We start from the raw sequence: 14,282 nt of genomic DNA, 5'->3' as shown, positions 1-14,282 counted from the left end.
TGATTCAAGTCTAGCTCTCTACCCACTAAATCCCTCAGCTGCCCTAGAAGGCACCTAAAGCACTGAGATCCCAGGCCTCTCCTTCTCTCTCCCACCTGGTGTCTACTTCTTAGTATTACACAAAAAGCAGATTATTAATTAGGAACAGAGGAGGAGGAGGAGGAAGGAAGAGAGGGAAGAGCAGAAGGGCGCAGGGCCTGGGGAGGGGGCTACTCACGAGATGGCCTCTTCTCGGTTCTCCCCCCAGGAGAAGCAGTGCCCAAACTGGGAATCCGCAAACTCGTGTAAGCCCCCCGCTGCTGCCACGCTGAAGTAGCCCCACACATTCTTGCTACTGCGGAAATTCAGCTCCTGGACGGTGCCAGAGCTTGGCTTAAAGCCCTGGAGACAATAGGAAAATAAAATAAAAATGAGAGATGGGTCAGAATAGAAACCTAAAGTCATTCCCAGGGTGCATGAGACATTGAACAGAGATGGCAACGGATGCCCCTTCATTTGGCTAAAAGACGTGGCCAGCGCTGGGATGCTCACACCATCCGAAGCCCGCTCACTGGCTCAGGCTCTGACTTGTACAACACAACAGATAAGCAGAGACAAGGCAGGACAAGGGCGGTTTGGTGTCAGGAGCGACCTGGATTCAGATCCCGCCTCTGAGATGTAGCAGCTATATTTCTAAGGAGACATATCTATCATTCAACCCTCCCAAGCCTCCGTTTTCTGCAAAATGCAGGGAAATAACACCAGCAGCACCTGTCCTTGTAACTGACGAAAAGAAAGGGAACAAGACAGGTACATACAGTGCTTTGTAAACCTGGAGGGAAATGTAACTGCATGTTGGGTTTCCTCCCTTCTCCAGGCCTCAGTTTCCCCACATTTCCAGCCCTTGTCTTGCCTCATCCGGGTTTTCGCTGGTGATCCTCGCAGCAATCACGTGGCCCCTGGGAACCGGTGGGTTGACGGGGTTTTCGAAGGAAATGGGCGTGACGCCCCAGGGGGACTCTCCATATAAGATGCGGATGTCCTTCAGCCTGTTCAGAGGCACCCCCATGGCAATCTGCGGATGAAGGAAAAAAGTTTTCACATTAGCCTCTGATGCTCTAAAAGGAGCAGATTGTCAGCCCCACAGCGCAGAGGCTCATCTGTCTCTGGACCCATGGAAGCCAGCACCGTACCCTGCCCGACAGGCACCAAGACTTGGAAGCAGGAGGCCCCAAGTTCAAATCCCTCCTCAGACACTAACCTAGCTGTGCAACCTTGGGAATGTCACAACCTCTCACGTGCAGATGGTAATAGCAGCTGCCTACCTCAGAGGGTCAAAAGAAATCCTTCCAATATCACAATGACATGAGCACTTTGCAAACCGTAGGGGGCCATGTACGAATATTGGGGAGGATGAGGAGGGTGTGCCTAGCACCAGTTGGGACACAGAAAAGTCGAATAAAAGACAGTCTCTGCCCTCCAAGAGCTGGGCCACCCAATGAGCACATACAAAACTGAAGTAAATGTCAGCCAATTCAGCCAACATGCATTATTAACCAGCTAATACGCACAAAGCACTTTGAGAGGGCTGGGGACACAGAGATCAAAACCCATAACCCAATCTCTGTCCTGAGGAGTTTATATTTCACAAATGCTACACAGGAAATGGGACACAATGGGGCAGCACTTGGGGTCCCCAGGGGACAGATCACTGTGACGGGCTCTTTTGCCTGTTTGGGTTTTTTTTTTTTAACCTTACCAGGCTCACGTAGGACTCAATGCCAACAGGGTCATTTAATGCCATATAAATTGTTCCCTAAAGGAATTCACCATGGGCAGAACAAAAAAGAGACTAGCAGCTCATCACAGACATTGACAATACGTAAGTTTGCATCACACTTACCTGTATGAATGAATGGGCATTTATTGAGCACTTGCTGTATGCCAAGTGTAAGTGCTGAGTGTTGGGGATAAAAGGGGAGCATTTATTGAGCACTTGCTGTATGCCAAGTATTACAGTGCCGAGTGTTATGGATAAAAGGGGGCATTTATTGAGCACTCATGTGCAAAGGGTTACAGCGCTGAGTGCTGGGGATAAAAGGGGCATTTATTGGGCACTTGGGGATAAAAGGGGGTTCACGATCTGACGGGGGAGGGCTCAGCTGCACGTCAGAAGGGAAGGCTACAGCGGCCAACCAGATGTAAGGCATCTCGTTTACTGTCATTTCCATGGAAGCTGAACCGTTTGGTGGTGCTAAGGACTTGGGGTATCCTCAGGGGCACCAACTGGGTCTCCTTTATCTGTCTTTATCTCTCAGTGCCCAGAAGGCAGCATGAAACAGAGCGGCCTCTTACGAATGTTTCACGAATGAACACGGCCCAGCGTATTCACGCCCCTCTCCCCTGACAGGCAGGAAGGCAGCTCTCCCCACCCCCACCCCAGCGCACATAGGAGGATGCTCACCTGCAGCTGAGCAGCTGGCAGGTTGACATCGGCGATCATCTCCGTGCAGGGATGCTCCACCTGCAAACGCGGGTTCAGTTCCAGGAAATGGAAGTGGCCGTCTTCACTATAGAGGTACTCTACAGTCCCCGCGCTCACGTAGCCCACTGTCTTGGCCAAGCGCACGGCACACTGTGATAGGAAAGGACAAAGGGAGAAGCCAGGGAGATGACGGGTTACTTTCCGCTCAACAGACTCTAATGATACTCCCGTGCAGTCAGGGCTCTGGGCTCAGGGCTGAGGACAAATGTGGCCCCCTCCTCCAGCTTACAGCCAGACGCAGAGAAGAGCGCACCCAAACACGAGGGGGAATGTGAGGTGGAGGAAGGCAGAGGACTTGGACACAACCAAGCAAGGAGGGAGATTTTTCGATGATGTGGTTCATCCATGTAGCAATGACACAAGGCCATGAAAAGAGATGCACTCCCCTCAGCCCATCAATCACAGTAGTGTATGAGGAATGAGGACCTTCTGGTCACTTGCCCTCTTTTCCCCATTAGGAAGAAGAAGCTTCCAGAGCGGCCTCATAACATCTAAGGGTTGGAAGGGACCTCAGCACCAATCAGTCCAGCCTCCCGTGGAGTGGCCGCCTGGTCTCTGCTTGGAGACCTCTAGGGAGAAGGAGCTCGCCAGCTCTCCAGACGGTCTCTTCCACTTTGGAATGGCTGATAACTGGACAGCTTTTCCTGATGTCGAGCTGAAACTAGCATGTCCCTGCAACTTCCACCTGGTGCTGCCCTCTGGGGCCAAAGAGTACAAGGGGAATCCTTTTCCTGCATGCCCCAATGCTGGGTAGCAGCTCATCTACTCAGTCTTCGTGCTCCAACCCGGAACTGAGCAGCTTTAACTGCTGGAAGAATCACTGAGGCCAGCCCCAGACCGTGTTTCATGTCCTCGCCAGGGACCCACCAGAACACCAGGACCTGGCTAGCATGAGCCCATCCCACCACCTTCCACCTCTTCGTCTCCCTCTGGCTGTGGTGATCAATCTAATGCTGCCATTGCTACAGGAAAAGCCATGCCGATTTATTGGTCCCACGCTCCATCTGCGATCCTCGTGAACTCACACCAAAACTCCCTCCCTTGAACACCTTGACATGGACTGTCTCCCCACAGTAAGCTCCCTGAGGGCAAAGGCTAGCTCACTTTTCTACTGGCATCCTAGAGCCTAGCACATTGTAGGGCATACAGTAGGTGCTTTAATAAATCTTCCTCCCTCTCTTCCTTCCTTCCTCCCTCCCTCCTTCCCATCCTTTCTTCCTCCTTTTCCTTTTCTTATTTCCTTCCTTCCTTCCTTCCTTCCCTCCTTCTCTTGCTTCCTTCCTTCCCCTAGACTGGTCCTTTCTCTGCCTGATGGATCCACCATACAACATGACTAATAAAAGGCTGCCTATCCCCTGACCCAGCCGCTCTAAAGATGGGAACTCCCCCTATCCTGAAGCAACCCCAATGCCCTTGTGGACAGCTCTCATCGGCAGAGCCTCCTTGTGCTGAACTCCCATTTGCCTCCACATCGCCTTCGCCCACCAGACCAGGTCTGCTATCAGGGACCAAAGAGAACCCTTAGCTCTTGCCCATAAGAGCCCCCATCCATCCAACCCAGTGATACTGATCGCCTTTTCCACTCCGCCTTTGTTTGCAGGCCCCCAACACAGGGAGCTGACAGTCTCCGGAGGCCCCCGCTCCACTGCTGTGGACCAAGTTTTTCCTTCTGTCATACACCTTTGTCATCGTGGCTGTCCCCCTCTGGGCCCTCTGCAGCTCAACGTCCTGACTAAAATGGAGTGGCCTAGAACCGAGTCCAATATTCCAGAGACAGTCTGACTGCAGCTGAGCCCAGCAATGGGTGTAAAACTGGAATCAGAGGTCACAGGTCCAAATACCACGTCTGATGCAGCTGCAGGACCCCAAGCAAGCCCCAACCCCTCTCTCTGCCTCAGTTTCCTCATCTGTAAAAAGAGGAAAGTTGGCCTATCTGGGCTCCGAGGCACCTTCCAACTCTGAATTTATGATCCTACGAGCTTTCTGAGTACATGTGGAATCCCCAGGACACCAGGGGCCTTCAGCATCTTCTCTAACATATCCGTCAGCCTCTGGCACAGTGCCTTTCTCTGAAACACAGGGGCCATCCTCAAATTTTCTGATATTCTATTTTTTACTGCTGTGGGTCAGGTGGATCAGCGCAGCTGAGTTTGATATAAGCTCAAAATGTCATTTCCTTCAAGAACTGGCTCCTCTTTGGGGACTTGAGAAAGAGTGAAAACAACACCCGATCTCACGGCACACTTGGGAGCTATTTTTCATTTGAGAAGTTTCTGAATTCATCAAGAGAGACTTCCTCTTGAAGGGGAAGTCCTCGTCTGGTGCCAAACCCCAGGGAGGCTGGGGGTCGTATTCTGTACATGACCACAGGCGGCTCTCTCCACTTCTTGTCCACCAAGACCCTTTTCCTCCTTTTTTCTAAGGAGACTGAGCTCAGCATCAATGTGGTTGAAACCCCTTGGCAGGATCCCTCTGGAACCGCCCAGCCCTTCAGAGAGATGCCAACATTTTCTAGAATTTCTAGGTGTTTAGAATGGTCTTTATCAGCGCTGGGTGTAGGATTCAACCCCAGGTCTTCCTGACCCCAAATCCAGCATTCTACCCAGCAAGGGTATGTAACCTTTCTTGTGCTGGGGACCCCATTTGGAAGATTACGGACCCCATTCTTCTCAGAACAATGTTCTTAAATAATTGAAAGACATGCAAACTTCTAGTTAGAGGTTAGTGAGAATAAAGATGGGTATTTTTTTTCCTTCCCAACTCCACTCAGGGAGCCTGGAGGTCATGGGCCTCAGGTGAAGAGCCCTGTTCTCCCTCCAGCTTGCTACCTCTAACGAAGGGAGGTTCAGAATGGAGAACATGGGACTGGAAAGTGCCTGACTTCATTCTACAGTCGGCGAAGCCCGAACACACACAGACTGATTCTAAGTGACGTCACAGCAGTAGACCCAGGCCCAGAAGCTGTCCCTACTCCTAAGTCTGGGGCTCTTTTTCTAAAGGAAATGACCATCCCCCATGAGGCAGACCAGCTCCTCAGCAAGGCTGGCCAGACCTCCCCCAGCCCACGCTCAGACACCAGGAAGCCCACCTGCTCCATGTGCTCAAACACCAGGGGCATGGCGATCGTGGCGGGCGCCTCCTCTATGATTTTCTGGTGCCTCCGCTGTATGGAGCAGTCTCTCCCGAAGAGCGACACGGCGTTCCCATACTGATCAGCAAGAATCTGGACTTCCAAGTGTCGGGCGTGTTGAGCCAGCTTCATGACGAAAATGGGGGAGCCTGGGATCTCACTCTGCACCTGGGAAGAAAGCAAGGCCACTGAGTCTGAGCTAGGGCAAGCCATCCGCGCAAAGAACGGACCGCAGCCCTCGATCTCTGATTTCTGAAACAAAGACACATACTTTATGTACTCAGATTTCTTACCTTCTCAATGGGTGGGACAGGGGTGGGAGGGAGGGAGAAAGTTTGGAACGAAAATAAAAATTAAAAATAATTAAAAAATAAATTTTTAAAAAGAAGAAAAAAAGTTCTATAGCCATATATAGATACCTATATAGCCATAGGTAGATGCTCAATCTGGGGAGTGGGATCATGGAATTATACAGAATCCGTGATAACTAGAGTGCCCATTTTTATAGGACTTTAAAGTTTACTAAGCACTTTACAATGGTATCTCATTAGCTTCACAATAACCCCAGGGAGGAAGGTGCCATAAATATACCCATTTTAGAGATGAGGAAACTGAGGCAGAAGGGAAGTCACAGTAAGTGTTCCCTCCACATCTTCTATAATGTGAGTGACCTCCTTGTGGTTCCTCCAGCAAGATGCTTCCTATGCTGATTCAGGGCATTTTCCTGGCAGGCCAGCCCCATTCCCAGGGTGGGAATGCCCCTCTTCATCTCTGACTCCCGGCTTCCTGCAAACCTCAGCTAAAATTCTGCCTTTGCAGGTCGTCCTCAATGCTGGCACCTTCCCTCTGAGATTCTACGTGCCTGTGTACTATTCATACATACATATATACACACATATTACTATATGCACATACACACACACACACACACACAGAGGTGTACTATCTATACAGATATACATGTGTGCTATCTATACACACATACACATGCTTGCATATGTACACATTTACTATATACATGCATCCCATATATATGTACATATACACATACACATGTACTCTCTATACATGTATGTACACGCATGCATATATAGTGCGTGATCTATATAACTAAATATGCATGTGCCTCAATGCATATGTGATACCCATACATGTATGTATATATATACACATACGTACTATCTTCACATATACATACACTTACACTGTGTACATATGTATTATATACCTATATACACACATACTTATACTACATACAGGTGTGCATATATACAAATGTGTATACACACACATACATATATGAACTGCACAGAAATAAGACACGTGTGTATGTCTCCATGTATGTATACATGCATGTATGAGTCTTGACAGCATGTCAGTGGATGGTACATTGCTTCTGCCCCCATTAGAAGGTGAGCTAACCGGGCGGGGGGGGGGGGGAACGACCTTGTTCTTGCCTTCCTTTCAATCCCACCACTTGGCACTGTCCCGGGCAGGAGGTGACTGGTTTGCTCACTGCCTCTGACGTCAGAGCTCCAAGGACGATCGGAGGGTGACAATACCTCCCCAAGGTCACGTCCAAGGTCAATGACAGAGACAGAAAGAACCCCAGCCTCCTGAGTCCCTGGCCAGTGTTCTGTCTGCTACTATATTCTGTTTCCCCAATTATTCATAGTAGACTTAACTGTGATCTAAAAATATTCCCTTGATCGACACCATTTTTAATGTCTCCTATGAAGTAAACAAAAACTGGATAAATATTTTTCTTAATTTCAGTCCAGCAACAGAAAGAGTCAAGAACGGTGGAGCAGGCTCTGTGTTTTAGAGCCAGAAGATCTGGGTTTACAACCTGGCTCTTTTACTTACTAGCTTCATGACCTTGGACAGGTCACCTCCCTTCCCTCAGCCTCAATTTCCCCTTCTGTAAAATGAAAGGACGATAAGACAGCCTAGCCTCTGCAGTCCCTCCTAACTCAAAATCTGTGACCCTACTATCTTGTAAATGCATACACACACACACACACACACACACACACACACACACACACATATGCGCACGCGCACACACTGCTTCATCAACGCCCCTTGGCCAGGGCTATAGGAAGCGTAGGCAGCAGTCATGGGGGACTTTGGAATACTTGTCAGTGCAGGGTCAGGACAGGCCTCAGAAGGGGGCAGGGTCTTACTTGTCTGAAGAGACTCGGAAAATCCTCAGCACTCTCTGCTTTCCGGATCCCTTTCCCTCCGCCACCTTCCGAAGCTTTGATCATCACTGGGAAGCCAATTTTTTCTGCTGCCTGAATACAAAAGGCAAAAGGACCCCTTGAAAAGTAAGGAAGCTCCCAGGGCTTCCGAGGCCCCCGATCTGAACTTGGTGCCGGGTGTCTGGTTTACCTGCAAACCCTCCTCCACGTCCTTCACACAGCCCTTGGCGTACGTTTCTGGAGGGACGCTGATTCTCTTCATCTGCTGGAGATCCTCTTCCTGCCATTCCACAACAAGACCTAGAACCAGGGCGGAAGGAAGCTCAATGAAGGCTGGAAAAATACGAAGGAGGAATCCCTGCAGCTGGGAATGAGGGGCCGGCCCCTTGCCGGGAGGGCCAGGCCAAGGTCCTGACACATCCATGCAGGCCGTCCTATGCTGACAATCAATCTCCTAGCCAAGAAAATCACAAACAATGGGAGCCTGTGACTTAACCCTTGCTTTTTTTCTGAGAAGACTCATTCAGTTCACAGATACTGCTTTTTAAAAGTGTGGCATCCTGTGAATTTAGAAAACCAGGCTATGACATCCTAAGTAGATGGGAGAAAGATCAGAGGGGGGAGGCCCATTTTCGTACTGTCCACACGGCCCCAGTCTGATTCCACTGCCGGGGGCCTCCTCCCTGCCCTGGTCCAAGCCATGGCCCCTCCACAATCCAGCAGAGCAGCCTTGCCCCTCATGCCTGTATAGTCTAATAAAGTTTGAAAAGCATTCTCCTTACAAGTGATGCCGGGGATGCAAACATGATTATACCCATTTTACAGATGAGGAAGTGAACCAATTTGTCAATGGCCTGCATCGGGGATGGATTTGGCGATCAAACCCACAAATCCTGGCTCCATCTGCCAGGCTCCCTAAGTTGCACTGCAGCCCAAAGACTGGTGTCAGTACAACAGCAAGAATGCTAAGGGTCGTGGCCAAAGCTACCATCCAAGAAGCCACAAGTGGCATGGGGCAGGGGGAGCGACTACATGGGAGGAAGGGCAGGGGGCACAATGGAGTCACTGTCCAACGCCATCTACCCCAGGCCCTGTTCTGGGAGGTTTCTTCCACCCCAGGAATCAAAATGGTGGAGAACGAGAGCCTCATCTCACCACTTCCGCTCCATGGCAGTGTAGGAATCTGCAGGGTCTGTGCCACTATGGTTGAAGCAACCTTATCTCCCAGCGCCCACATAGCATCACTGGGAGGGCCTTAAGAGGAAAGAAAGAAACATGCACTGATGAAGTGTTTACTACGTGCCGGGCACCGTGCCCAAGCGTTTTACAAACATCATCACTGGACTCTCACAACCACCCTGGGACGCAGGAGCTCTGCAAGCCCGAGAGTGCCCTTAGCACCATCCCTGGGAGCCCTAACCTAAGGCCCTGCTGCTGCTGGGGCTGCCAGCCTCCTCCAAAAAGGGGGATCTCTGCTTGAAACCCAGTCCCCAGCCTCACCTAAGAAAGCAATGCCGTGTTTCTGGAGCAGTTCTGGCAGTTTGGGGTTTTCCGAGGCGTGGCCCCACCCAGCCCACACAGCCTAAAAACAGAAAAAAATACTTCATTTACACACCCTGCCTCTCATCAAAGCAGGGCGTGACCTCTTTGCTCAACACCAAGAGTCCCACAGGTTCCCAAGCCTTGCCAAAGGTGCCTTGTCAGCCCACGGTGAATGACCAGTCCAATGCCATGGCCACTCAAGGGATGCTAAGGCTCTTGAGGCCCCCCCCCATGCATGCGCCCCCTTCCGTCACCTGCACTGGAAGCCGCTTGGAGATATCCACTATCAGCTCTACGTTGGCGTAATTGTTATTGTTGGGCCCTCCAGGAACAGGGACGTAGTGATCCGCCATCTTGATGTACTCTGTCATTCAAGAGGAAGGGATGGAAACACCTAATTATGGGCAGCAGGTCTGTAAGTGCTAAGGGGGCTTGACCACATGGAGGAGTCTTCTGACCAGAAGAAATCAAGTCCCCTACCCTGGGACAGACCACATCTAGGGCATATACACAGGGCTCTGTTCTAGGGCCTCCTTTTATGAGAGATGTCAACTCACTAGAGAACGCAGAGTGGGGAAACCCTGCAACAGAAAGACTGGGTGAAGGGCCTGGGGAGGGTCAGCCGTAGGGGACAAGATGACCGTCTCCAGGGACTAGAAGGTCTGCATTGTGGGAGAGGGACTGATTTTGCTTTGTGGGCTTCCAGCAGAAGGAACTAGAACGGCGGACTAAAGAAGATGAGCCTGGGCAGAGGGACTGCTGCCAGCTCTGCCCCCTTTGGCCGGGTCATAGTTCCCTCTCTGAACCTCAGTTTCTTTTTCTGTATAACAAGAGGATTGTGCTAGATGATGCCAAAGGTTCCTTCCAGACACCTTATGGGGCTAAGTTACAAACTTTGGCTCAAGCTGAAGCATTAATTACCTGCTACAGCTATCTGAGAACAGAAGGGGAATCTTGGTGAGGCAGCGGCATCCCCAGGACCTCTGCTCAGGCATTTCTTAGGAAAAGTGTAGACAGGATTCCTGTTCTGGGGAACAGCCAGACTAGGGAACCCCTGAAGCTCGGAAAAGGGCCGTCCACAATCAGAGACCACAGAATCTGTGGGCCTCTCGCACGATACAGTCTCGGGCAGGATTCCCTTCCACGAGGTCTCGGACAAGAGCTGTCAAGTCAGCAAGCCTTTATGAAGCACCTACTGTGTGCCAGGCCTTGTAATAGGTGCCACGCTAACACAAATAGAGGCCAAAGCCAGCCCCTGCCCTCAAGGTGCTCACAGTCTAATGGGGAGATAGATAATATGAAAATAACCGTGTACAAATAATATACAGATGGGGAACATTGGAGATGATAACAGAGGCAGGGCAGGAAGATTAAGGAGGCCTGGGAAAGGCTTCTAGGGGACGGTGAGACTTTAGCTGAGACTTGACAGAAGCCAGGAGGTAAAGAGATCTAGGGATGGGGGACAGCCAGGCCCCAAGTCGGGAGATAGAACCCAAACCAAGAGGCCACCCAGAACTCATTGGCTTTATCAGATGAGATAATGTCTATAACAGTTTTTGAACCTTAAAATGCCATATAAAGTAAGCCTTTTAGTATTTGGGGGGGTGCAAAATTGGGGTTAAGTGACTTGCCCAGGGTCACACAAGCTAGTAAGTATCTAAGGCAGGATTTGAATTCAGGTCTTCCTGACTGCAGGGTCAGTGCTCTATCCATTGAGCCACCTAGTTTCCTGGAGCATTTTATTTTTAAAGAGAGGTATAGGGCTGAACGTGGAACTTGGAACACTCATGAAAATCCCACCTCTGACACTCTGTAAGCACGAGGAAGCTATCGCCACTCTGACTCTGTTTCATCATCCACAAAAAATGTGAATAATAATATATTTAGCCTCTTCCTCACAAAGAGGGTGTGAGGAGCACAAAAATTTTGCTAAATATAAATCAATTATATATATAATATAATGTTATTATGTAATATATGATATATGACAAATTAAATAATTAGTGTGATTGTTGATTCTAATGAAGTCAAGTCATGCGGCAGGTAGAATGGTATGGCTCCAGGGGCAGCCATGGAACTTGGAAGACCTGAGTTCAAGTCCCCACACTGACTGATTGTGTGAATCTGAGCAAGATATAACTTCTCTGGGACTCAAGCTGCCAGGAAGGGGCCAGTATATATTAGTGGAGAAAGCTTCCACACTGGGAGTCCCTGGTAGGAACAGACTTGCACGTAGGTCTGGACTGCCTCTCCTTCCAAGAAAACAATACCTGCATTGGCTTTGAGGTCCTCTGGCGTGACCATGACCACAAAGCGGATGGCCCTCTCATTTCGAAACATCTCATAGGCCCATCTTCGAATTGATCGCATGCACTTGACAGCAGCAATACCGTTGTTGGCGATGAGAACCTGACGGAAGAGACACAGAGGAGAGAGATGGACGAAGCGTCAGTATCGGGGGCATCCGAGGAATTGGTCCAGCCTGACCCCGGCCACCAGGCCTCTCCATAGCGTGTGGTAACACTACAGGTAGATGCCCTCCCTCATTTTACAGATTAGGAAACTGAGGCTGAAGAAGGCAAGGTCACTTGTTCAAGGTTATACAAGTAGTAATTCAAACCCAGATCCTTTGACTCACAAGCCCATGCTTTTATCCATGCTTGGATTCCCGTCCTGGACATGGGTCATAGCTTACCTGCAAAATGAGAATTTAAAAACCCATACTTCCTGCCCCCACAAGAGTTGTGGTGAAACCTAGAAAATGGAAGCTATAAAACCCTGTATAAATGGGGGTAATTATCACTAGACTACAATAAAACGTAATAATTGCACATGACATTTTACTGAAACGAACACTTCAAGGATCCATGACTCGGCCACTGGCCCCTTCGCCAACCCCTTCTCTGAGTAGAGGGTCTCTTAGGTATTATGGTTGAAAAATTCGTCCTCCTGGGACCAACTGGGTGACCGATCCCTCTGAACTTGGCAAGGCTAGATTTCAGCTGGGAGACCTGCAGCTGTCACCAGGCCCGCCAGCCTACAAGGACCCCATCACCCCTAAATCAAAGGACAATGATGACTATTCCCAATGACCCATGTTCTATCAGAGCTGATCCCTTTCATATGTCACGTCCAAACCTTCAAAGAGCCTTCAGGCAGAGGAGAAAGGGTGACAGGCAGAGGGATAGAGGGGAGGGAGAGATGGAGACCTGAGTTCAAGTCAACAACTGACTGGTTGTATGAATCACATGGCAGAAGAGGACGGAAGCCATGGGCTGGGAAGTCAGAAGATATGGGTTCTAGTCCTGGCCCTGCTGCTAAGGGCAAATTCCATCCTTTCTGCAGGACTCAGTTTCCCCATCTGCACCACTGAAGGCACTATTCATCTGAATGGGGTCCACTGAGGTATTCTTAGGGGTGAAGCCCTAAGTCCTGGGGGTGGAAGTGGGGGTGGGGTATAAACATCAGAACCAGAGTGGGACCCAGCACTCTGACGCCCCGTGGACGCAAACCCCGCTGTCTAAGCCTTGGACGTGCCCATCCTGGTCTGAAATCCAGGATTCTTGTGCTATGTTGCTAACAAGATTACAAATTTGGAGCTGGAACGGCCAGAGGTTTCATTTATCAAACTCCTTCTTTTTACAATTTGGGAAGGTCTCCAGTGGCATGCCCCAGGGATCTGGGATGGGCAGCATGCCGCCTAACATTTTATTAATGACTTGGTCAAAGGCATCAAATTTCCAGTGATTTCAAGCTAGGAGGGATAGCTCACACACCAGAGGGCAGAGTCAGCATCCAAAAAGCATGGGGCTGAATATAATAAGATGACATTCAGCAGAGATAAATGTGAAGTCTTACACTTGGGTTCAGAAAAAAATCCATTTCATAAGCAGAGAACTGGAGAAGCATGGTTAGGTTCATATGAAAATGATCTGGGGCTCTGAGTGGACTGCAAGCTAGGACTGAGTTAGCAGGGTGACATGGCTGCCAGAGAAACTACCCTGATCTCTGACTGCCTTCTGAGAGGCACAGCTCCCAGGAACAAGGAAGCAATCATCCCTCTGGACTCTGCCCCCCACCCCTTAACCTTTAGACAATGAGGCATTCTGGCCTCCTGCTGCCTCTCCACTGAGAGCTAGGGCTGGTGGGGCTTCTGCTGCTAGAGTTCAGCATGGCTCAGCTCTTCCTATGGCTGTGTGTCTGCTCATTCCCTTCTCCTTCCCCTCCTCTGGTCATCACGCCTCGTCTATGTACTCTCTTACTACCAGTGGACACTATGGGACTGTCATGGCATTTAGCTCAGAGTGGAGGTGCTCTGGCCTGAAATAAAATTCAAGTATTTAAGACTGTTGTCTTATCACTTCTGGAAAATGTACTCAGCTCTGATAAGCTGGAATGCAGCCAGAATGGCAAAGGTCCTTGAGTCCACGCCATGCAAGGAACTGGAGATGTTTGACCTCAAGGGACGACTAGGGAGGGTCAGGGGAGCCGGCTATAAGTACCTCCAAGGCTAGTAACACTTGATCAGTCTGGCCCCAGGTCAGAGAAACAGGAGCACTGAGAGGGGGAAAAAAAGACAAAGGCAGTCTGATAGGTCACATTGAGCTTGCAGGCCACTAAGACCTCCAGCCCATTTTCAGACAAACTTCTTTCTAACCTTCCTGACTGAGATGTCAGGAGAAATCTCCCTGACCACAAGTGGAGGGGGCTGCCTCCGCAGCTAGTGGACTTTCCCAGGAAGAAGCTAGATGACCGCTGGTCTGGGAGAAGTGAGGTAACTCATTCACAGTACAATCACACAGGGAATGAGTGTCAGAACAAAAATATGAATGGAAGACCTCTGATCACAAACCCAGTGAGCTTGACTCATTCTGCCTCCTCT

General features: G+C 49.9%; 1 protein-coding gene across 1 annotated transcript in view; it reads right to left on the bottom strand.

Moving 5' to 3' along the window:
• Positions 1–14,282, bottom strand: part of ACACB (acetyl-CoA carboxylase beta) — a 115,943-nt gene that overhangs the window by 67,119 nt on the left and 34,542 nt on the right. Inside the window, 10 exon segments of the mRNA XM_078154385.1 lie at positions 218–381; positions 893–1,054; positions 2,444–2,614; positions 5,613–5,822; positions 7,841–7,951; positions 8,049–8,158; positions 9,014–9,112; positions 9,359–9,440; positions 9,655–9,764; positions 11,671–11,809. Of these exon segments, the coding sequence (XP_078010511.1) occupies positions 218–381; positions 893–1,054; positions 2,444–2,614; positions 5,613–5,822; positions 7,841–7,951; positions 8,049–8,158; positions 9,014–9,112; positions 9,359–9,440; positions 9,655–9,764; positions 11,671–11,809 (1,358 nt within the window).

Source organism: Phascolarctos cinereus, unplaced genomic scaffold (genome assembly GCF_003287225.1).
Source record: "Phascolarctos cinereus isolate Bilbo 61053 unplaced genomic scaffold, phaCin_HiC Scaffold_4;HRSCAF=312, whole genome shotgun sequence".
NCBI classification, from domain to species: Eukaryota; Metazoa; Chordata; class Mammalia; order Diprotodontia; family Phascolarctidae; genus Phascolarctos; species Phascolarctos cinereus.
The sequence above is the reverse complement of the archived record's forward strand: the minus strand, read 5'-3'. Positions and strand labels throughout refer to the sequence as shown.